The following is a 24334-nucleotide window of genomic DNA, read 5'->3' on the forward strand; positions in this document are numbered from 1 at the left end:
TATAGAGAGAGTTTGGCCAACTCGGTTTCAAGCAGGGTAACAAGATAGCATCCATTTGTCATGTGACCAGCAGTTGCCCAATCACAGCGCAACTGTTGGTCACATGACACACGGACGCCATCTTGTTACCCTGCTGAAAACAGAGTTGGCCAAACTTTCTCTATATATGGCTCGGGTACATTTAACACACTCATGCCCTCTAGTGGCTGCAGTACATATGACCAGTGGAAGAAGCAACTAACGCAAGCTTGTTGTTTTAACTGAGTATGAGTATGATGGTCACACTGAAAAGACAAAAAAAAAAAACGTTATAAAGATGGAATTATTTTAAATGAACTATATGATTTCCTTTTTCAGCGCAGTCCTCGTATTCCTCCTAATTCAAGCTGTACTACTAACCAAAATAAACAGCAGTGAAAGTACATAGAATATTTGTGTGTATACGTTCCTTCTTCCCAGCCCTTAAAAAAAAGCAATGTGCTTGCGTCTGAAATGCTTTGCGAGGCGTTTCTTACGTTTTCACTCCAATACGTTAAAACGTGTTTTAATAAGTTTAAATATATTTTAAATGCGATTAAAGCAGGATGGGGTCAAACTGAATAAAAAAGGTCTTTCGATATACTTCAGCTTTTTACAGATTGCGGGTGGGTCTGGAACGTATTGCCCACAATAAACGGGGCTTCACTGCATGTTTTTTTTGTTATATATACATTTTATACAGTTGCATCCCATCATATAGTACATCAAGTTGAGGCCAGTTTCTCCGTGGTGAAAAAGAAATGTATATTTATATATAAAAACATCCGAGAGCTTCACTTCGAGGTCTTTTAGTGAAACCAAAAATAAAAAGTAAAGTTGGTCACAGCAGAGTCACAAGTCACTCGTTTTATTCCCTGGACAAACAGAGGAAGGCTTCGCCCTCTCTACTAAGTATTATTGTTACTAGTGCCCTCCAGCAAGGCACTTTTCTTTTCTTTTTTGTTTCTTTTTTCTCAGCAAGCGAATGTGCCGCTGCTCTCGCTCCAGGGAGGGAAAAAGCCTCGGCTGTGATGTTTTTTTGCTGTTGTTGTTGTTTTTAAATAATAAAACACATCATTATTATGGCTATGATGAAAGTACATTCGGACATTTAGAGATCGACTATCTTTCAAATAGAAATGTGCAAAAGGTTGTAAACAAATATGGTGTGTGTGTGTGCGTGCGTGCATTTGTGTCACAGCCTGGTTGGCTCGTCATCACTGTCACTGCAGTTACCGCAGCATTCCTGCAGGGGGCGATACAGTAGGACAGGAAGTAAGACAACTGGGCATATTGGATGTTAATGCAAAACATTTTTATAACTAAATGAAATGAAAAAATAAGAAGCAAAAACTAAGTAACTATAATTATAGCAAAAATATCCTTTTATTTTGGTCTTTGACAATATTACAATTTCAGGATTCATTTTAAATGCATTTATTTCAGTATTACTGCACACACCTCCAGAAGACAGAAGGTCAAAAAACTAAAACTAATAGTAAAACTAATAAAAAACTAAACTAAACCAAAGTATGAAGTAAAACTAATGAAATTGAACAAACCTTCTTAAAACTGAATTAAAATGAACTGAATTTAAAAAACAAAATATAAAATAATAAAAAAAACCTATCATGAAAAATCCAAAACTAATAAAATTGCGACTGGGACCACCCACCTGTCTACCAAATAGCCGCTGCAACAGTCCCTGTTTTGGAGGAGGAGACGGCTGGCCTCGCCAGTCCAGGTCCGGGGGAACTGTACCGTCCGGGTAGAAAATATTAAGCTCTGTGAAACATTCTGTCTCGATCATCTGCAGGCCAAAGACAAATCAAAAGACTTTTAAACATTTTGAAGAATATTCTGATAAATTTTTTAATCCTACTGGCATTGTTATCGATTTTAATAACGTCACCTCGTCCTGCCAGGGAATGGAGACGCTGCCCGTGGACACTTTGCTGTAGAAGGAGTCGTCTTTGGGCTCGAGTTCCACGCCTTTGACGGTGGAGAACTGCTCGATGTCCAGCACGTCTTTACAATAGATGGCTTGTGGCTGCAACATCGAACACAAAAGTGATCTAATACAATGGAGAGATTAAAAAAACTCCCTAAAAGGAGGGTCATATGTGAAAGGGATAAAGTTATAACTGCCTATATTAATAGTTTAGACCAAATATACAGTTGAAAGATAAAAAAACAAAACAAAAAACCCTTTCAGTACTTCCGGTTCATCCGAGGCTGAAAAGCATTTTATTTTGAAAGGTGACTGGATTCTCAAGTTTCAACTGTCTATGATGGACTCTTGGCGCACATCAAGATGCTAATTATCTCGGTCGCTAACGCTAAGCTAGCAAAGCATTTCAGGTGGACACTGGTAATATAGTTACATACAAATGTGGCTTCAAGTTTATTGTGCTACTGAAAATAACCCTTGTATGGTATCATCAATGATAAGCGTTACCATAGTAACCTTAAAGCGCTACATAAAAAACTACCAGGGATGTGATTTGACCAAAGTGAAATTATCTGAAAATTTAGCCGGGGGTCTGGGGGCCGCAGGCTAGGTCCAGCAAAGCCCCCCGGAGCTCATGGGTTTTCCGTGTTTTTAAGTACTTTCAATGCACTCACATGACAAAGAAATAGACAAAACAACAGCATAAATTTTCAATGTATATTGAACTATCCCACATAAAATGGCAGTTTTAGTCAACTCAAAATCAGTCACATTCAAAAACATTGGACTGCCTTTGCTTTTAAAAACTATCACTAAGAATATCATCATATCTAACTAATGTGATTACTAAGTTAACACATAAATAATGTTGAAGAGTTCAAATTTCATGAACAAATAATTGTATCGTGACCAAATGAAAAGTAACTCATATTAGAGCATACCACAAATGTCTTTGTTATAGCACACAATGAACTACTAAAAAAAAAAAAAAAAAAAAAAAAAAAGGGATTTGTTTTTTTTTGGGGGGGGGGGGGATAAAAAAAAGCAGAATTCCGCGAATTAGCGGAAAAATCACATCCCTGAACTACATAAAAATATACGGCGGATTCACGTTTATTGTTGTAGCAGTTTAATAAACAGCCAAGCGAAAGTTATGGATGTAAAAAAAGTTGGTGACCATTGAGTTAGAGGACTCACATCAGGAATGAAAGGCGCCGGCAACATTCCGGCCTCCAGCCTTTTGAAATTGATGGAGTGAAAGATAGGGTGTGCTTTAACCTCTGAAGCTCCGCCTCCCTGGCAGCCCAGTCTCCCCCTGGGGTCTTTAGCCAACAGCTGGAAACAGCGAGAAAGAACGAAAACGTTATTTTGGATAAAAACAAGGTGCGCGCCGAAATTGAGCATTTTTCGTCCCCTGGAATTGAAGTCATGGGATGACTCTGACAGATTATTATGAGATTATCCTGTTTGCATGCGTAAACAATGGCCAATTGATTAGGGATAGCGAAGAGGACAGTTCATATCCCATATTAAAAAGAGGGTTTTACATGTTGTTGGTGGGATCAGGCTAACAAACATTACTGAGGAACACAAAACCAATCGATCATTCTGATAATTGTATGTGTGCGTACCCCGCCTAACTATCCCTTACCGCTTTACAGAGCGACGTGGCCTCTTCCGAGAACTTCCCCGAGTATTCTTCCTGCACCTCCTTGACCAGCCGCTCCACCTCCTCCCGCTTGATCTTCTTCTTCCTCTGCTGGAAGGGCGACTGGCCCTCGATCATCTCGTAGAGCAGGCAGCCCAGCGCCCACCAGTCGGGGCTGAAGGTGTAGCACTCGTTCATCACCACTTCCGGAGCTGGAGGCCGGTAAGAAAAACAAAAAGCCCAAAGAGCGTTAGACCACCACAGCCGCCATTTATGTTTCCCGCAGAGGTCGAATGAATGCGAGTGGGTTTTTCTTACCCATGTATCCCACCGTTCCTACCCGGCCCCGGATGGTCTGGCCCTCTGGTACGTGCACGGCCAGACCTAGGTCCGATATCCTGATGTGTCCTAAAAAATAAAAAAACAAAAAATAAAAAAACACTTTTTTTTTTTGAAATGCTTTAAAAGTCACATTAAACCATCATCACGCTTGAAATCATCGCTTGGTGAGTGATAGCCTGAAACTCTACATTAATAAAGTGGCCCCTCGCAATAACTCATTCGCTGTCAGCTAGGGCTGTTCAATTAGCCGAAATTCAATTACAATTTCAAATCTTATACTCCACAATTACAAAATCAGCTAATCGTAAAAAAAAGTATTAATACAAATTTTATGTGGAGTTGTTTAAATGTATATATTTGCGTCTTTTCTATTTTATTTTAAATGAACAAATTTAATACATTTCATCCAAAAGGAATTTGCATAATTATTTCAAATAATTTTATTTGTCTTAATATTTTTTACATTTAACATTTTCTTGTTTTTTACCCAAAAATAAATGATCGTCCTAGTCGTGATTTCAATTATTACCAGTTTAATCGTGATGAATATTGTCTCCATAATTGAGCAGCCCTACTGCCAGCACAGTTAACTCATTCAAACCCAGAAAGCTGTAAACACTGCCAGCACAGTTAACTCATTCAAACCCAGAAAGCTGTAAACACGTTTTTTTAATACTTTGTCCTTTACCCCCAAAAGCGTATTTACACTTTTTTTTAATGCAAGAACATACAGAAGGATTTGATGCAGTTTTTGACACAAAGAGGTGGCTTAAAGCAATGGTAGTTATTACAACAAATGGCTGGCAGGTGGCAACAGAGTATAAGAGATCAGTTTTCACCAGGAATGTGAATATTGATTAAACTTAGCTATATTCTAATGCTAATAGCTGTCAAATGGAAACAGATACAACTATACTTTTTTTCCTGATGAAAGAAGAGACTAATCTTTCTTTTGGTAGGTTCCATGTTGTTATAGCAATTGAACAAAATATTCTGTGGGACTTGCAAAATAAGTCAAAATCGAGTAAAACATCCGGGAGCGAAGGGGATTGCTTCCGTGAAAATGGCTGCGATTGAATGAGTTCAAATGGATTTTCGACGTCTATAACCGTCAATGGCGCTGAATGAGATAAATACTCCGACTCACCATAATCATCCAGCAGGATGTTTTCAGGTTTCAAGTCCCTGTGCGGCATAAAAACGAGACGAGTATAAGCCAGAAAAATAGTTTGTAGGTTAGGTTAGGGCGCGCACTCACCTGTAGACGATGTGCTCCCTGTGCAAGTCCTCCAGGCCACAGCAGATCTCGGCCGAGTAGAAGACGGCCCTCCTCTCGTCGAAGCCCGCCTCGCCCATGTGATAGATGTGGAACTTCAAGTCGCCGCCGTTCATGAGCGTCAGAACGAGACACAGGGTGTCCTTCGTCTCGTAGGCGTACGCTAAGCTCACCTGGAGACCGGCAAGAGAGTATAAATGGGAAAATGACTTAGTTGGATGAATGCTTCAGTGCTACGTCTGTTAGCTTGTTGCTTTGCCTTAGCTCTAAATACTGCAGTATTATCCTCCACAGTCTCCACTCGGATGCAGCCCTTTTGTTTGCTTGCTGTCCTCAATCTCCTCTGGGATAAACGCCATCCCGTTGCTGTAATTTCGCAAAAAATGGGAGATCCTCGTTCTGCTTTGGTGTTTTTTCTCATTAATACCGCGGCATGTTTTTTCGCATCTGTGGCCTAAAGGGGATCTTCGCTGAGGGAACGCTTTGTCCACTTGAAGCAAGATTTTGGGGGCTTTTCTTTGAGTTAACAAAGCAACATATGATCTAATCCTCCCCTTTTTGCAAACCACTGGAATGACCTGGTAGGTTGCCATTAAAAACGAACTGAGGCTCTCTTTGATTTCCGCTCTGCAACGTGACAATCAACACTTTCTTACCAGCATGAGAGCAATAAAAAAGAAAACAGACATGGCTCAAGGTTGGCTATTGAAAATCATGCGGCATCGGGCTGCAAGTCGCATACACAAACGCACGTAAAAATAAGCCAAAGGATGTTAACAAACCCTCCTTCAAGTAAACCGTTTGTCACGTTGACAAGTTAAAATGCTTTTTTTCCTTTTATATATATGTTATACGTAGGGCTGGCCATTTCGAAAATCAAATTGTTGAAAATTTGCTAAATTGGGAAATCGAATTTTGTCTTCTGGATTATTAAAATATATTGTTCTTATGTTCTGTTACATCCAGATGTTATTGTGAGTAGAGATATACCGATACGGTTATTTCAGGGCCGATACCGATACAGATTATTAGTAGTCAAGGACCCCAATAACGGATATAAAAAAACGATACTAAAAAGGATTGGCCTCAAAATGTACAAAAAATACAAACTACAGCTCTTAAATTCGTTGAATTTCTAAGCATATGTTTATTGAGCAACTTTTAGGATTTGTAAAATAAATGAAGCGCACACTCACTCACATTAGGGCCATTGTAGTGAGCGCAATCGATCCGCGCCCGAGTACAGTTCGGATCCCCAGTTTACCTGATTGTAAATTTTAATTTTTGACAAGTGGACCAGACATGTTTATAATAATAACCCAACTACTTAATTGTGGCAATAAAGCACAAACTATGAATGTTAAGTTTATTGGAAAACTGATTCAGACTCAGTATAGATTATTGTTGTCTGAATATTTTGCATCGGAATTATTCTTGAATAAATTAAATCTTTAAATAAACATTTGTTAGGTTTATTGGATTAAAATCATAATCGTCCTGGCTGACTGAATTTTTTTATTTTATTTTATTTTTTGGCCATATCGCCCAGCTCCAGTTATACATACCGAATCAACTGATACAAATGTGTAAATAATCCGCCGGCTCACCACAAATCTGCTGTTGACTTTCTCCAGGATCTGTTTCTCATTGAGCGCCATGGACTCGCCTTTGCGCTTCTTGATTCTTTTCTTCTCCAGCTTCTTGCAGGCGTACATTTTCCCCGTGGCCCGCACCTGACACGCACAGACCTGAAAAACAAAAAAACAAGCCGCCTTTAATTTTTTTTTTTTTTAAAAACTGGCAGAAGTCATAATAATTTCATAATATTGCAAGCCACTGTAACATTAGGATGGTTTTAATATTAATGCTGCATGTAAATACAGGAAAATAAAAATATCTACCTTATTACTTTAATAAAAATTATACTGAAAAAAAAACTATTAAAAACAAAAATGTCTAAAAATGTCTAATTTCTAAGACAATTGAACTGTACATTATTTCAACATAATGTATTGGATTATTATTTTTTTTTTTTTTTTAAAGTGATGAGTGTCAGCCGTGACCTGATGACTGACTGTCGGAGAGTCAAGTCATCAAAATCAGCGGTTTGCATTGTATCCTCTTTCTCTCAGTTAAAATCCACTAGAATAGACAATGACTCACCCTAACCCAGTGCAGTGGAAAACAAACACTGATACATACATATTGTTTATATTTACAGCATGTGTGTGCACGTGTCCATAAAGCGACTTTAATGAAAGCCGAGAGGGGGCAGGGTCACTTTATAAATAGCCGTCCACGAGCTAAGAATATGGTATTTTTGATGGGAAAGCGTAATAATGCGTCCTTTTGTAGACTTTTCTCATGACCCTGTGCTCATAAAACGCACCACAAACAGATAACCCATTGAGAGGTCAGACACGCTTTGGGGCAAATTACACGGCGCATACAAATCAAGATATTTTATGTTAAGGAAAGTGCCATGTGGCACATGAATGGGAGCTTAGCTTATATACTGTATATCAAATTTTACTGTAAAGTTATTTTGGGGGAAAAAGTTCCATATTGCAACTTAAAAAAAAAAAAAAGTGTACGTGTGAAGTCTGTTTTAAAAAAAGCCCATCAGTGATTGGATACTGTGTCTTGCTAAGAAAAATTAAAACAGCGGAAGAATAAACAATTATTTACTTATAAAAGAAATGTACCAATTTTCTATATTTTGTTCAAAAACAAATTAGAATGTACAGTATTACATGGGAAAAAATGCTATTATTTCCCCAAATATTTCAAATAAGCACATTTAAGAGCTGTAATTTTAATACTTTGATATTTTGACTCATATTGGCTCATGCCTGTTCATAAATGTTCCCAGTGTGTCTGTGAAAGTTGCTCCTTGCTCTGCAGTGGCTGCAATTTTAGACCAGGCGTGCCGCTTGGTGGTAAACCAGAAGAGGTGCTAACAAAAACATTTTTTTGCCATCCAGCATAATGGACATATCATTTAGGTATACTGTACATATGACTGTTTCACTAAAAATGCAAGTAAATTAATGTAAAAAATATTGGGATATGTATCACCTTGAAGATCATGTATTGGGATAGATATGTATCGCGATACGTATCGTATCGTGACTCCCGTGATACGTATTGTGTGGTTGTTGGCAATACCCAGCCCTAATATATATATATATATATATATATATATATATTTTTTTTTTTTTTTTTTTTTGAAGAATTGATATTCCATAATTAATCAATATTGGGATTGAACTGAAGTGAATCAAATCACAAAAAAATCGACTCAAACTGAACTCTTGTGAATTGAATCGATTGAGGAAATTTGAATCAATATCCAGCCCTAGTATTTATTATTTTTGTGTATTATATAATGCCTTAACATATTAATTATTTTATTTATTCTTATATATATATTGTTTATATTAGTATGAAATCACATTTTTGTTGTTGTTAAACAATGCATCAATGACTTACCTCTCCAAATCCGCCTTTCCCTAAAACTCTGTACTGTCTGAATGTATTCTTTGTGACAGGTTGCCTGGAAAACCCAAACAAACAAATCAACACACAGTCAAGTCACTGATCACACACACCATGTGCCGAAAAAAAAAAACAACCTTTGGAAACATAGCCATCCATTTAAACAGAAATGTTGCAGTTTTTTTTCTGTAAACAGGCAAGGACGAGCATTTCAGCAAACGACATACTATTCCACTCACTGACGTGAACGACATGCCCCCACACGTCTGCTGAAACTGCTTCTTGCCTCACTTCCTGTAAACGCCATCACCTTAAAAGCTCCCGTATGATGCAACTGATATGCAGGCAACCGCCGTGCCTCGTTGTTGTGAAAGTCACTCTTTTTTTAAATTTTTTTTTATTACTTGTGCTCGGAGTCTGCAATATGATGTCACTGGGGATGGAGATTACCTCTCCAGCCATTTCCACTGGAGGAACCTGTTGTAGTACATGCTGTCGAGGTAGTCTGCGAAGGGCGCCACGCTCAGGAAGTCGTGGATCAACCTGCAAGCACCAAAAACAAATAAACTAAAATACTTTTTTTTTTTTTTACGTCAAGTAAAAGTGGCATTCAAAACTACAACAACATAAACATGGACATCCCACAATGAAACCAATCTTTAATACTGTTTAGATGCATTGGTGGGTGTTGCTGTTTTGGTTCGCAACAGAGTTCAAAATGGGCTCAGCAGTTACAATTAAAAAATTTTCGCGATATAATTTAGGAATAAAATACTAAGAGCAATAATTAGTCAAATAGGATTTATTTAAAAAAAACACATTTAAAATATATAGCAGAAGTTTTATTCATTTTATACAAAAAATATATATCCTCTTCTTTTTTTTTAAATTTTTAAAATATTTTCTATAATTTTTAAAATTTCAAACAAAAGACCTGCTGCATTAAAAAAAAACATAAAAAAGAGCCAAATTTAAACATAAAATTAAAAGAAAAAAAAAAGAAAAAGGAAAGGTCAGTGAAGAAAATCTTATTTCTTTGCATCTTTTTCAAATTTTCATGTATTTTTCAACTTTAAAACGGGCCAATGAACTGACTGGCTAATGTTTGTTGGTGGAAAAAAAAAGATTAATGAAATAAACAAGCAAATGGGGGGGGTTATAGTACCATAGTACTAGTATTAACTTTAAAAGGGACGAACTGGACGTGCAATAGTGTTCATTAAAAATATCGTAACCAGTTTGTGGTGTGCTCTTACTTGGTGGAGTCTTTAAAGAGCTCCTTGCACGCCTCTTGTTGCAGCCGCTCCGCACACCGGGCCACGGTGCTCTCGTCCACCTCGGGCACGTGGTCCTCCGACTGTAAAGCACAAAGTTCACAAGAAGGAATAACCAACCAGACACCCAACCTCAGTTATTTTAAGATAACTGATAATGAAAGAATTGTACTGTTTTTTTTTTTTTTGTGGTATTTTCAAACCATGTCACGTAATGCGATTTTGACAATGAGTTAGTCAGTAAAACAAAAACTTTTTATTCTCACTCAATTTCCTCGAGCAGTGGTGCATGGGTCAATGTAGAATCTTTTTTTTTTTCAAATTGCACTACTGTATATTCACTTTTATGTCTGTTTATCGTGGAAAAATACTCATGAATAAATAATGAATCAAATGCAATAAAAATAAAAAGCAATTTAGGGAACAACAAAACAAAAATACACATTGGGGCAATGTCAATTTCAGAACCCATTCCACAATGTAGAACAAGCCAATATGAGAAACCCCGGACAGAAACAGACCAAAAGACAAAATTTTGGAGGTGACTTTGGAGGTGGACCTTTGGACTGAAGAAAACGTCAATGAGTTCTTGACCGCATTCCTTCCTCCTCTCATCTGGTGCCACCTCGTACTCCGCCTGCAGGGCACACACGTTCACATAAATAATTTTATCATATATAGAGAAATGTGATCATAATAATAACTAGAAAAAATTCCGCGGAAATTTTGAATGGGACTGCTGACTCTTGCAAGGTGGAAAGACGCATGTAGCACTTGTAGCAATAGTAGTAGTAGTAGGACTTTTAGTAGTAGCAACTACAGTACTTGTAGTAGTAGTAGTAGTAAGTAGTAGTAGTAGTAGTAGTACTTGTACTTGTAGTAGTAGTATTATTAGTAGGACTTGTTATTTGTAGTAATTTTAGTAGTAGTCAAATGGCCAAGATGGCCGCCGACCCGGGTGGGCGAGAGTCCTTGGCGTACCTAATCAATTGGCCAAGATGGCGGCCGCCCTGGGTGGCCGCGGGGAAGAGAATCATTAGTGTACCTAATCAATTGGCCAAGCTTTTTTTTTTTTTTTTTTAATTTTTTTTAAAAACATTTAAATGAGCTGAACAGTTTAAAATTCAAACGATTGGAATCGGTCAAGAAATGTAGAAGTTAACCATAATCAACATAAACTAAAAGTATCTTACTGTCGCTTTAAAATAATAATAATAATAATACTATCTTAGAATGTAGTACTATGATGTGACGGAAATAATCAGGGTTTTTCCTGTGTACAAAATTCAGAGGCGGCCACCTCCGGCCTAAGCCACTGATATCGCTCAACACGGCGCTCCAGCTGTGCAGTTGCAGTGTTGCGCCATTATGGAAGCGCTATATCAACAGCAGGGCACTGGAAAGACTTGAAGCAACAATCGAAGAAGAAACAGCTTCTTTTTTTCTTCTTCTTCTTTTCTTTAAACTTTAATGTACCGAAGAAGAAACAGATCATGGAGCAACTGTTGCACACGCCCATTTCCTGCTTGTGAGGCAGAGGTGGCGCGCTCCAGCCAAAGTCATAAAAACACAGTATATACAAGAAACATAATGTTTGTTGTTTTACAACAACACTGAACTACATTTACAATGAAAATTTACTACTGGATGATTTTTTTATGATTGTTGTAAAAAAAAAAAAAAAAAAGAAGGCAAAAGTTAATGGCAACTTTGTATTCATATCATTTCTCATTTCTAGTCCCTGATCGTAAAATGGCTGCAGGAGGGCGGCCCATAATGGTATCGGTCACTGCCGTTAGTACCGATACCTTAAAATAAGACTGGTATTGGCACCGAGCCATCAAAGTCATGATGATGATGATACCACCTCTCATCATTTTGAGCCAGGAAAACCCTGATGATCATTTTAAAACATCATTGCCAAAGAACAGAAATTAATCCACAAATTAAAATAAAAAATTATATTTAATTTTTTCAATATTTTTTTAACAGCCCCTCAGAAAATACTTGGCTAAGTAATATTTTTGTACACTATTGTAACATTCAAATAAAAAAAAAATACCAAATAATAATGCAATAAAAATGTATTGCACTTAAAAGTTGAATTAAAATAGTACCAAAATAAATATTTGAATACAAAACAGCTTTAGAATATTAAATAAAAATTTATTATAAATAAAAGTTAAATACAACTGAACTCTACTTAACATATCAATTGTAGTGGATTAAAGCCACTATAATATTATGTATGGTTTCAATATTTAACTCAGTAATTATTTCACATACGTGATTGAAAAATATATCCCAAAACATTTTTATCGAAAGAAAACATGATCAAAAGAAAAATAACAATAAGGGAGCCAGATTTTTTTTTTTTATCCACATTTAAAAAAAGGCACGTTATGACTCTGTGAAAACTCAAATAGGCCCAAAAAGGAAAAAGCTCAAATATCCTAATGGCCAGCAGGTGGCAGCATTCAGAAATCTGCCAACCAGGCCTGAACGCCACCTGATTTATGAAGCAACCGACTGCATCCAGCACTTCTAAAGCCGAGCCTGCCCGGAAGCCTGCAAAGTGCTTCCTCCGCGCCCCCTAACGAGCCAGCCGACGCTAAGTGACAACATAGATGCCGCTTGCGTTCTCCTTTTACCATCTCAGTCTCCAGGCGGGCAGGAAGTGGTCAAGAGAAGGGTTCGAGGAGCTCGTTAATGTGAGCTGCTGAGAGCCGTTAAAGCCGACCGGTCAGGCTGGGGCGCCTTCAGTCCATCATTCCAATAACATTTTTGCCTAATCATAAACGATCCATTCATTATTGAATAGTCACGGGCGAATTCCATGGCAACGGATCAATATATTGACTGTGATGAGTCATCCTACGGGTAACGCTACATTTAGCTACACTTATGGCTAGATTATGCTTATGCTGTTACTATGTTGCTCATGGTGATGACGTGATGATGATGTTTTAGTCGGATTAGCCACTCTTAGTTTGCCCAGATTTATGCAGTTATTATGACTAACTCTGAGCCCGGGCATTTTTTTTTTGTAAATAGTAAAAGAAAAAAAAGATCCTTAACAGCATGCTTAAAAAAAAAAAAGTTGTTAAATTTTATGCTTGTTTGGTGAACAGGCTCTCCAGAAACCCAACAGTCAATTTTGAATATTGTAAAAGGAAAAATGTGAGGCTTTTACACAAATTCAACCCGGGCTTATTTTTTTAAAGTTAATTCAAATTGTGGTCCAGCGATGACATTTACTATCACCTGATCCACTTCCCGACTATCTGCCTCACACTTGAATCATTGTGCGCTAAAGTGCAAGCCCGAGAACAACCGCAACACAAGACACACACGCGCCAGTATCTCTCCTCATCGTGCATGCTCTCGCTAATTGCACATTTTTCAGCGATTTGCTTTTTTGAAATCGATTTTTACAGTACACATGACGGTTTACATGCAGCCTTTCAAAGGCCACGCGCAAAAACACGAATATTTTGCTCTTGTTTGTGTTTTTAAAAACCTAAATAAAACCCCTTGGGTTGCCCCTTTTTTGTAACCAGAATATTCGTTCATATAAACAGATTCTGAATACCTTGATTGAACGTGGGCGGAGCCTTAGTTTGTCATCTGCGCATGCTCTATTCGCAACAAATCTTGGTCTTTGAAGAACAGGAATGACTTCCCACTCGGTATTAGGGGTGTGCCAAAAAATCGATTCTCATTTAGTATGATTCAGAATCGATTTTAAATGTCCCAAAATCGATTTGATTTAAATTATTTTATACTGTCTTCCCTTTGTTTGTGTGTGCCTTTATTGGGAGCGCTGTTCATGTTGTACCCGATTTGGCCACTGAGGGGCAGTGTGGTTCTACGCGGTCTGATACACTGTTAAGTTGTAGCCACATTAGAGAGTGGAAGGAAAAAGTCACAATCAAGTTATTCCAATAAAAGTTGTTTTTTTACAGCGTGGAGACGTTCTTTTGATTGATAAAAGTGCCGCGAGTAGTGCGCTAATTAGCATTAGCGAGTCAGACTGGAGTAGATCATTACAATTCCTTGCATATCTATAGATAGAAGCAAACATCATTGTCAATCAAATCGTTTTGAATCAAAAATCGTTCTTAATCGAAAATCGATTATGAATCGAATCTCACACCCAAAAATCTGAAGCGAAGCGAATCGTGAGACATTCAAAGATTCCCACCCCTACTCGGTATGTATGTATCCAGTAATATTCATTGTTCCCACAGAGCAGGGAGAATATATACTGTACTGTACTTGTATTGTGCAAATGTTGCTGTTTAGTGTGTTAGTTGTTTCAATGTTTATAATTACTCTAATATCAATGATATTTGTTGTTAGCGATAGTCTATGGCTCTCTGCTCTTTAAATATACAAAGTTTAATAAACGGGAATTCACCGTATCTCAAATCTTACTAGAGCTGTCCAAATTAATCGATTAATCGGCAAGTAATTGATTATCAAATTAATCGACATTTATTTTAATAATCGAGTAATTGTTGTTTTTATAATAATAGAACACAATATTCTTGCAAAATCAGTCAAAATCCAGTAAAACAGCTGGGAGTGAAGGGGGTTGCTTCTGTGAAAATGGCTGGGAGTGTATGAGTTAATAAACAGTAATCAGGAAATATATATATTTTGTAATACACTTTAATGCAAACTTAAAATGAATACGATTAGTCGATTAATCGATTGAGTAATCGATAGATAAATGTATTCTAAAAATATTTGACGGTGACAGCACTAAATCTTACCACGCCATCCAGAAACTTGACGCAGCGCCTCAACTCGGGTCGAGTGTCGCAAAACTGCCGGAAGAGCAAGCGTCCGATGGGCTGCCGTTCGCACAGGCTGCTGTAGTCTTTCTCTGTTGGAGGACCACAAAGAAAAATATCAAGGCGACATTGTCCTCTCAAATATCACTTAAGTCATCAGAGCGACACATTCTGAGAATCTTTGTCAGGTTCACATTTTCCTGTCACATGTCATCAGTGGCTAAGGAAAATTGAGATAAAAGGTTCCACGAGTTACATTGTGGGACATTTTTTTCTTCCAGAAACCAACATTTTGTGTCGCAATGAGATCCAATAACAAATGCCCTCTCCAAAAATTCTGCCTTTTCGTGTGGTTGTCGTCTTCAGTTGTCACGATCCAAAGCATACCGCATCATGTGTCAAACACTGCGGCATTTTTTTGAGCCACCAATGTTCTGGAATCACATTCTTTGAGTTAGATAAGCAAAGGTCATCTCATATCAAAAGAGCAGCTCAGGATCCAAAGTAGGGACGAACCATTTTGAAAAAAACATCTGTGATTTCTTTTGTTGATAATGCAATTGTGATTTAACATGGGATTATTTCTTTCAAGGTCCTCTTTCTACGTATTTTTTTAACAAACACAAGCAATAAATTCTTAGTGCTAACAAATATTTTTCGAATTGATTAATCTATCGATTATTCAATTGATTAATCTATCGATTATTCAATCGATTAATCAACTAATCATTTTAATTTTGCATTAAAGCGTATTACAAAATGTATTAACCAATGATTGGTGTTTATTTCGTAGTTTGTATCCATTTAGTGATTATAAAAAAGGGGGATTGATGTTATATTATGTTACCTAAAGTAAAAACAGATGTTTGCAAATGTCTTATTCTAATTAAACACAGATAATAATCAGACTTCTTTCATGAAGGACTACAGAAATAAGTGAACAATTACTGTTGATGTGCTGAAATCTGAAGATTTGGACAAAAAAAAGGCTCCAAATAATTATAATCGATAATGAAAATAGTTGTCGATTAATTTGATAATCGATTACTTGTCGATTGATCGATTACAAAAAAATTAAAAGATACTTAAAAAAAAAAAGTATCTGTACTTCTACTTAAGTACTGCGTGTGTGTACTTTTGCCGCCTCTGTCCATAGACCGCAGGAGGCGTAACATTCAAGGACAAACATGCAAGATCAACTGTATCGAACCAGCTGTACAAGTAAGGAGCGTGTGGTGGGGGAGGGGCTTTTGTCTCCCGTTAATGAAGGTTTCGATGTAGATTCGCACCTGGCGAGTTTCAATCCACCTGAAGAGCTCCTTATTTTGCAACATTTGCAATGTCATATGGTAAAAAAAAAAGAAAAAAGAAAAAAAAAGAAGCTGCTGCCAAACAAGGAAGTTGACGGTTTCCTGCCGAAGTCTTTCTCAAGAGCGTGTAATATACTCCAACTTTCGTAATAACAGACACACCAAAATGTACCTACATGCATTGTGTGTGTGTGGGGGGGGGGTTCACATTGTACATTGGCAACATTTCTTGAGCTCTCAAAGTACTTCCTTCCTGCCTTGCTCAGTCAGTCATGAGGTGGTTATTTGACTCATTCAAATTCAAAGGCCATTTGCATGGCAGCCTTCGGCAGAGAAGCTCATGTTGTTACACGGGCAGCAGAGAGCAACAGGCTTCCTAGACTTCAATACAGGAAACTGTTTAACTTAAAAACAAATTAAGTAAACGGACTAAAGCATAAAAGAGACAAATTGTTGTTGTTGTTTTAAAACAGATCTATTTTGTGTTAATAACATGCCTGGCCTGTGTGACATTCGTTTGGTCAAAGTACCCCAAAATAAAGAATTTACAAAAATTAGAACATTTTATTTTGAAAGAAGGCGAGTGAAAACAGGAAGTATTTCAAGCCCAGTCTAGTTTTTGCTGACAATTATTGAATGTGAAATCCTCTTTAATCCTGTTTTATATGCCTACAGAAAGCGATGGCTGTCGTCTGACTTCAAAAGATACATCTTCTCTACATTATGTATTTTGCTACATTATTTATCTGAGATTTTGTATTTAACTCATTTGCTCCCAAAAATGTATAAATAACTTCGATTTTAAATGTTTTAAGTGCCCCAAAGACGTATTTATATGTTTTTTTAATGCTAGAGCATACAGAAGGCTTTCATGCCGCCTCTGAACTGAAGAGAACGGTCGAAACAATGGTAGTTATTACAAAAACGGCCAGCAAGTGGCAGCAGAGCAAAAGAGATCAACCAGGGCCATGTTGAAAAAAAAAAGCTGTTTTCCCCACAATTTGAAAGAGATTTGTGAATAATGATGAAACTTAGCTATATTCTAATACTAATTGCTGCAAAACGGAAACACATAGAAATGTACTTTTTTTTTCCTGAAAAGACTCTAATCTTTCTTTTGGTAGGTTACATGTTTTTATAGCAAAGGAACACAATATCTTGCAAAATCAGTCAAAATCCAGTAAAACAGCGAAGGGGATTGCTTCAGTGAAAATGGCTGCGAGTGAATGAGTTAATGTTCTATATTTCAATTCAATATTCTTGAGAATTAAAACTATTTTTCTCTTATAAAGGATGCACTTGAATGATTATGCGCTATCATCCTCTCAGTGGCATAAAAAAAAACAAGTTTATTGTGATAGCTTCAAGGACAACATATATAAAGGTAGCTTACTATGATATGGTTTGGCTTCATATTTTAGCGTTTAAATGACCTTTGTGCAGTTTGTCACTTTTTTACTCATGACTGCCACCTCTGGCCCAAATCGTAACTGCAACATCTGTGTCAGGCTCATTCATGGTGCGCGTGCAAGTACGATCTTGAAGCGACAGCCACAGTTGACAAACAAAGACATGACTTCAAATGAGGTAAGAAAAACTCCGCCCCGCCCCTCCAGAGTAAAAGAGTCAGGGCTCTTCGTACTCATCTGGGCATTGGTGCAGCATGCATGATGTAGAAAAAGCTTTAATATGACCTTTTTAAACGGCACAATGCACCTTTAAATATACAATATTTAATTATTTTTTTTGTTTTCAAACTGAACTTTTTGGGGATAAAATGTAAAAATAAGTCAAGTTTTTAAAAACGTATTATATCCCTTTAAAAGTGTAAAAAATCTTTCTTATTTATTTTCCGCATTATTGACTCACTTTTTTTTTATGACAGCTCCAGCTAATGACATATTTAAATAAAATGGCACTGAAATAAAAATTATAATAAAAAAAAAAAAAAAGAAAATTAAATAACATCAAACATTATTAGAGAATTGGGTACATTCAAATTCTGGGCTGATTAAATAAGCAAATGCGAGTTTGTAGATATTGTTTTTTGATATTGTGAATTTATAAAGTATGATATTGCAACAAGGTTACCGGTGGCTTGTCGCAGCTCTTCACACAAACTAATGTGAGGAAACTGCAGCATCTGCTTCCATTTCTTGCTCTTTCCTTTCCTGTTTCCACCGCCTCCTGCAAACAACAACACAGACAATATTAATTATTGATATCAAATACTTACTGTATGTAGATGATAGTTATTAGTGCCGTAAACACTGGATCAACTGATCCAAAACACCTTAATGCTTATTACTGGCGCCCAAACCTGAAAACTATCAAAGCTTGGAAAAATTTCACTTCAGTGGTCTGAAAATTATTATTTATTATATATCTTTCTTCATCTATCTATGACAGCGACGTATAGCTCCAAACGGAATAATTTAGTGTAGTATATTTTTGCGCCATTTTTGTATGGTGAGATTTTTTTTTAAAGTGAAAAATGTGCTTCGGCTCATTCAATACAATAAAAGGGAAAGTCTGTTTGGGCTAAGTGGTCATAACTGTCACATTTTTGTGCAGATGTATAAATAACAAACACCATCAAACCATAAGGAAACTTCGTGTTTGCTGAGCTTTTTCACAGTAAAAAAAAAAAAAAAAAGGACTCGAAGTTGGATGTCAAACATGGTGACGACACTACAGTGTGACACTGACAAACAATGTGGAGAGTAAAGTACTCCCCCGCAAACCCCGGGGGTCTGTATCATTTTTACTGGCACTAAGCAACTTTGAGGAGGATGGTAAGAACACTGCCACACAAAAAAACTACAAATGTGGTGAATGCTTTATGGCATATGTCAAAAGCCTCTGATGAAAGAACAGTCAAGGATCAATATTGGCCCGGATTTCACTAGAAAACTACAATGACTAGACAATGCGCTTGTCGTCATAGGAAATGTGGTCTTCCTTCAGACATAACAATACCGCTTTTGTCCATATGGTGTCGCCATAATCAATGTAAACTGAAAGTTCCTTAGTGCGGCTTTAAGGCACACAAAAAATCTGACACTGGCTTATCATCTGTGTCATAAACAAATGTTTTTGTATGTAATTTGTGTCAATTTTATATATCAAAAGTACAAGAGAGTGAGTCTACTAGTATCAGTTTGAAAAAAAGTGGTATCGGACATCAATACCAAACAATATTATTTCACCAAACGAAAGTCCGCAAGCTTAATGCAAATGGAGATTGTGAAACACCATAGCCAAGCTAACAGAAATTAGCATACATGTTACTGTAATTATAAACCTTTAAACAACTGCTACTTTCATAACATAGATCAAAAAAAATTTTTTTCAAGGCCGATACCAATGTCAATTATTAGTAGTAAAGGAGGCCGATAACCAATATTTGGAGCCGATATTCATTTTTAGTAAAAAGGGGGAATACAAATATTGGCATCAAAATAAAAATACAAATGCCAATGTTGACTTTGTTGTAATGTCCTAAAGCATGCTTATTGAACATTTTTTTTCTGACTTTTCAAAATGTAGAAGTTTTATGTCTTTATTTTTTTTCATTTTAGACAAAAGAAAATTAAATTTCTAACAAAATGTTTAGGAAGCTCCCAAAGTTATCAGTAAGTCTTAAAAACGTAAATGGACATTTAAACAAGTAAATACTATACCGCTCTATAGTTTTCTACTGTAAATATTTTTTTCCTCTAAAATTTAAAATACCTGAAATGTTAAACTTTAAAAAAAAATTTTTTTATCGTCGAACAAAAACAAATGATTCAGAAGGTTCCCAGGGTCAGCAGCATGTTTTTATAAAGCTAATGGTGGGGTCTTAAGTTTTCACTTCATAAACACTAGATGTATACACATGAAATTCTTCTCAATCAACAACTCTGGGCCTCTGTTAATGTGTAGTGGTGATTTTGTCATCAACCACCCCCACCCCAGCCTGTATTTTGCCATTTTGTTGTGTTTTGAATCCGTTTTGAATTGTTTGTACAAACAATCGAAACTTTAACCAAAAATGTAAATAAATGGTTTTGCATTTACCTTATTTCGGCCGTCAGATTTTTTTAAAAGGCCGACACCGATATTCGTTGAAATGAAATATTGTTAAACTATCCCTATACTTTAACAAACGGCGCAGCAATACTATTAAACAGAGCATACAACATCTGCCTCTTTTTCTTGCTCTTAATTAACTACAACTCTTTCAGTAGAACTCAACGCTGCCCCGCATGTTGAGGCACAATGTGGTACTACACTCAAGGCACACACCTCTAAATTTGAACTTGCTTGTATTGTATTGTAAAAAACAAACAAAAAACAATTGGTAAGAAAATTAGCATAAGCGCTAACGTTGGATAGAGCGTGATAGAGCGGGTGAAACTCTTTAACAGCACTGCGTTTTTGTCTAATCAAACACGAGGTTGCTGTTCGTGCCGGAGCGATGGATAATGTACAGACAGCACTGTACTCTGAATGCAAACAAGATGCGACATTAAAGATAAAGTTGGCCATGGAATCGCAGACAAAAGCAAAGTTGCTCCGTGCATCAAGATCAAGATGAACCGCGTGGCAATAAAAGCATCATGTAGAGGAAGACCACCTGAGGAGGCACTGATGAACTACTGAACTCCAAGTCACTTTAAAGCGCGTCATAGCGCCCTGTGACGGGCCAAGTGGTGCTGAAAAAAGGTAGACAGCACGGAGGTGGCGCTTCCTGTTTTGCCACGCAGGATTTTTACACCAACGATCGTAAATCGGATTGACAATCAGCACCGAGCTCAAAGCAGTAAATGCTGCCAATCCTACGGGCAAAACAAGAAGATACAAATCTCGTTGGGACAAGGCCAGCCTGCCTTTGCTGTTGTGTTTTTATTATTATGTGGCAGATGAACAAATTCTAAAAAGTCTGAGCGTTAGCTGCCGGGTTGGAATAAAAGAAGATGAATGTCTGACTAGATGAAATGGAAAAAATGCACAACATGCGTCATTTAATTAAATAATTTGAATAATAATGCATGTATTTGTGGAGACTGGAGTCAAGTTGTATTTTACAATTATTATTTTTTTCATAATTTCACAAGTTACTTCATGTTAAAAGTAGATAGCTCTTAATATGAAAAGAAAAATGCACTCAGCTATCACCAATGTTTTACAAATGCAATTATGCCATCTAGTGGCAGAAAATGACCTTGACATAAATCAATATGACACTCGTTTTTTTACAGTACAGTACATGTTTTAAATTTTAACTCAATTTAATGAATTATTATTAAATTACTGTATCAATGACTAAAAGATGCAGCCATATTTCTATTAGTTTAACATTTTTTCTACTTTTATGTTAACAAGAGTATGAACATTTGTAAAAAATAAAATAAAATTTGTTGTACATTTTAATGTTCATTTAGAACAGATATAAAATTTGTGATTAATTGTGAGTTAACCACTGAAGTTATGCGATTAATTACGATTAAAAATTTTAATCGCCTGACACCACTGTATTTCCAATTAGGAGAAAACACAGGGACGCCAGAAAAACTAATAAGCACCCGCACAAAACTTCTGAAGGGTCTCGGCTGAGACAAACAGCATAATGAAATCTTTTGTGCTGAGGTTGATTGAACTCATAGGAACGGCGCCTCTGCCACTCGCTAATAGGAAGCATCTTGCCCCGAATATAACGTTCACTCTCGGCCATTAGTGTTGACTGGATTAAAGTACAGTGAACAAACGCAGCTCGGCTTACACGTGGGGTTCAAGCGCCGTCTTGGTCCTTGTCAGAGTTTTGTTCTGTTTCTCAACACTCATTCACAATTTCAACCATTTGTTTTGCTCACTAGTTGTTGTTTTTTGTCGGAACATCTTTATAAAATAACAAATTAAAGCAAATTCAGCCACAATAATTGGTTTTAAATTGATTATTGTGGAGTTCTTGTAAAATGAAACGCGGGAATTTTTTAAGCAGACACAGATGACAGTTCATAAGGTAGCTGTTCTTTTTTGTAGTCTGTAAGGTAAACAGATTTTACCTTATAGACTTTGCGTGCCATCACCAGACTTCCTGGTTCCTTTTGATTGGTGGAATGGAGTCAAACGTCTCTAGCGCTTACGTCGGATTGGTGAAACAGAGTCATGTGACAACACCCGAGGCAGAAGTCTCTCTGAGAAACCAAAACAAATAGATTGCGCAAACAATAATACCGGTAGATTTTTTAAAAATGCAGCGAACGGAATTTGGCTCAATATGAAGTAAAAAAGTGTGCTTCTTCTGAACAAAAATACTCCAGTAAAATTATTTTGTATTAAAACTACTATGGAAAATACAATTTATCCAAAAAGTTACTTAACCAAAGTAACAGAGTGAATGTAGTAACTTAGTACTCATCTTTTTTGTTGACCTGCTAGTGTGTAGTTAAACCTATTGTTAGTAAGTTAATTGCTTTAAAAAATACAAAGGAAGAAGACTTTGAAAAAATATTGAGGTGAAAAAAAAAACTGCAATAAAAATACTTTTAGATATTGTATATATTCTCAAATAGCTTTCCCGTAAACACACATGCGGCCTACTGACATCCTTCCAAATCCAAACTGTTGTCGTGACACAAAAGAGTCAAATCAGACATTGCACGTCTACCCACAAAGTACAATTTGCTCACTCTCAACATCCTGTTTCGCAAAGCAACAGGACGATGCTGCAACATCAACCAGGAGAAACTCGATAATTCGCTACACTCATATTTCACAGGGAACCTGAGACATTCTAAAAAACATTATATTACTTTGCAGAATCAATAACCACATGCTAAGCAGTCATTTTGTGCATTATAATAGTTTATAGGAGTCGGATATGTGACAGGAAACTTTAAAATGCTCAATTTTCAAATGGAGTTATGCACAATAGCGCTGTTAAGAGTTGGAAAAAATTAGCTTTACTAATCTGTAATCAATCAATTTCAATTACTATATTTCACTGCCAATTAATAACCAGATACTCTACATCCAATGGGTTTATGTTAAACCAAATAAATGACACTATAATTATGTCAAATCAATAACTAGGTGTGTTTCTTTTCTGGGTAAAAAAAAAATCATATTAACTTAAATACTGTAGTCAGGCATTATATTGGTTCATGAGATGACAGGAAATTTTAATTGCTCCGTTTTCAAGTGGAATTCTGCACTTCAGCACTGTAATTGACAGAAAAATCTATTAAGCAAGGAAGACATGGTCATTTGAACTTTAAATAACTAATTCTATGCCGCATCAATAACTAGGGGCCAAATAGTCGGATTATACATTACATTTGATACATAAAATGCAATTATATATTATGTAGGAGATAGCAAATTTTTAATTGATCGGTTTTCAAATGGAGTTCCGTACTACAACAATGTAATTGACAGATGGAAGACCTGAACTTTTAACCCCAATCATGAACTTAAATAATACTATATTTCTATGCCGAATTGATAACTCGGTGTTAATTTCTCTGATCCTACAATGCCTTGGTTTATAGTAGGCGTATATGTAAGGGAGGCGACTGCAAAAATGTTATTACTCGGTTTTCAAATGGAGTTCTGCTCGTAAACAGAGAACATCGCTAGATCATTCAGTAAGTAGTAACTACTAGTGAATATGTAGACCACTAAAGCACTGACCAAGAGGTTTGTTCCCCACATACACGTCCCCCTACCGACGACCAGAGCTGTCAATCCGCCATCTCCATCCTCACCTTCCCGAGCTTTTAGTAGCACCGTGTTCGCCACGATGTTCTCCAGCTCCATGTTGGCTCTGTGGTCGATTTTAGCAGCGGCAACGCCGGGGCCGAGCTTCGCAGAACCGAACCGCCACCCCCTCCCGGGCGGATTCGAACTTCTTTAAACACACCACCTCCTCCTGACCGGCGAGAGGGGAAATTGAGCCCTCAGTTCCTGCTTTCCCACAAGCAGTCTTGACCGGTGACATCCGCACTTGTGCGCCCACCTCCTCCCCCTTCGCTTCCTACCCCCACCCACCCGTCATCGCCCTCCTCCTGCATTTCAAAATAAAAGTCTACCGGATTCTTCATATTCGACTTCCCTTAACCCTAAAATATATAGTCGCCCATTCTCAGTTGGCTTTAAAAAAATAAGTAAATCCTCGCTCGTCAACTCTATTCATTAATAAAATATTTTCAACTTTATAACGTTTAAAATA

At 36.9% G+C, this 24334-nt stretch overlaps 1 protein-coding gene across 2 annotated transcripts; it reads right to left on the minus strand.

Moving 5' to 3' along the window:
- Window positions 1–276: 276 nt before the first annotated feature.
- grk6 (G protein-coupled receptor kinase 6) lies at window positions 277–24122 on the minus strand. 2 transcript variants are annotated; one of them, XM_077547008.1, is made up of 17 exons: window positions 23871–24122; window positions 22167–22298; window positions 18208–18303; window positions 14786–14898; window positions 10567–10644; window positions 9990–10090; window positions 9184–9276; window positions 8728–8791; window positions 6843–6983; window positions 5218–5408; window positions 5107–5144; window positions 3936–4025; window positions 3621–3829; window positions 3167–3304; window positions 1931–2068; window positions 1694–1828; window positions 277–1264 (listed from the first exon to the last, which is right to left on the minus strand). In XM_077547008.1, the coding sequence occupies exons 3-17, from the start codon at window positions 18257–18259 to the stop codon at window positions 1214–1216; spliced, it is 1632 nt and encodes a 543-aa protein (XP_077403134.1). In that variant the 5' UTR covers window positions 18260–18303; window positions 22167–22298; window positions 23871–24122; the 3' UTR covers window positions 277–1213. The 2 variants fall into 2 exon arrangements, with proteins under 2 accessions (XP_077403134.1, XP_077403133.1); XM_077547007.1 differs by lacking the exon at window positions 22167–22298.
- Window positions 24123–24334: the final 212 nt, after the last annotated feature.

The sequence above is a fragment of the Vanacampus margaritifer genome, chromosome 16, assembly GCF_051991255.1.
Source record: "Vanacampus margaritifer isolate UIUO_Vmar chromosome 16, RoL_Vmar_1.0, whole genome shotgun sequence".
NCBI lineage: Eukaryota > Metazoa > Chordata > Actinopteri > Syngnathiformes > Syngnathidae > Vanacampus > Vanacampus margaritifer.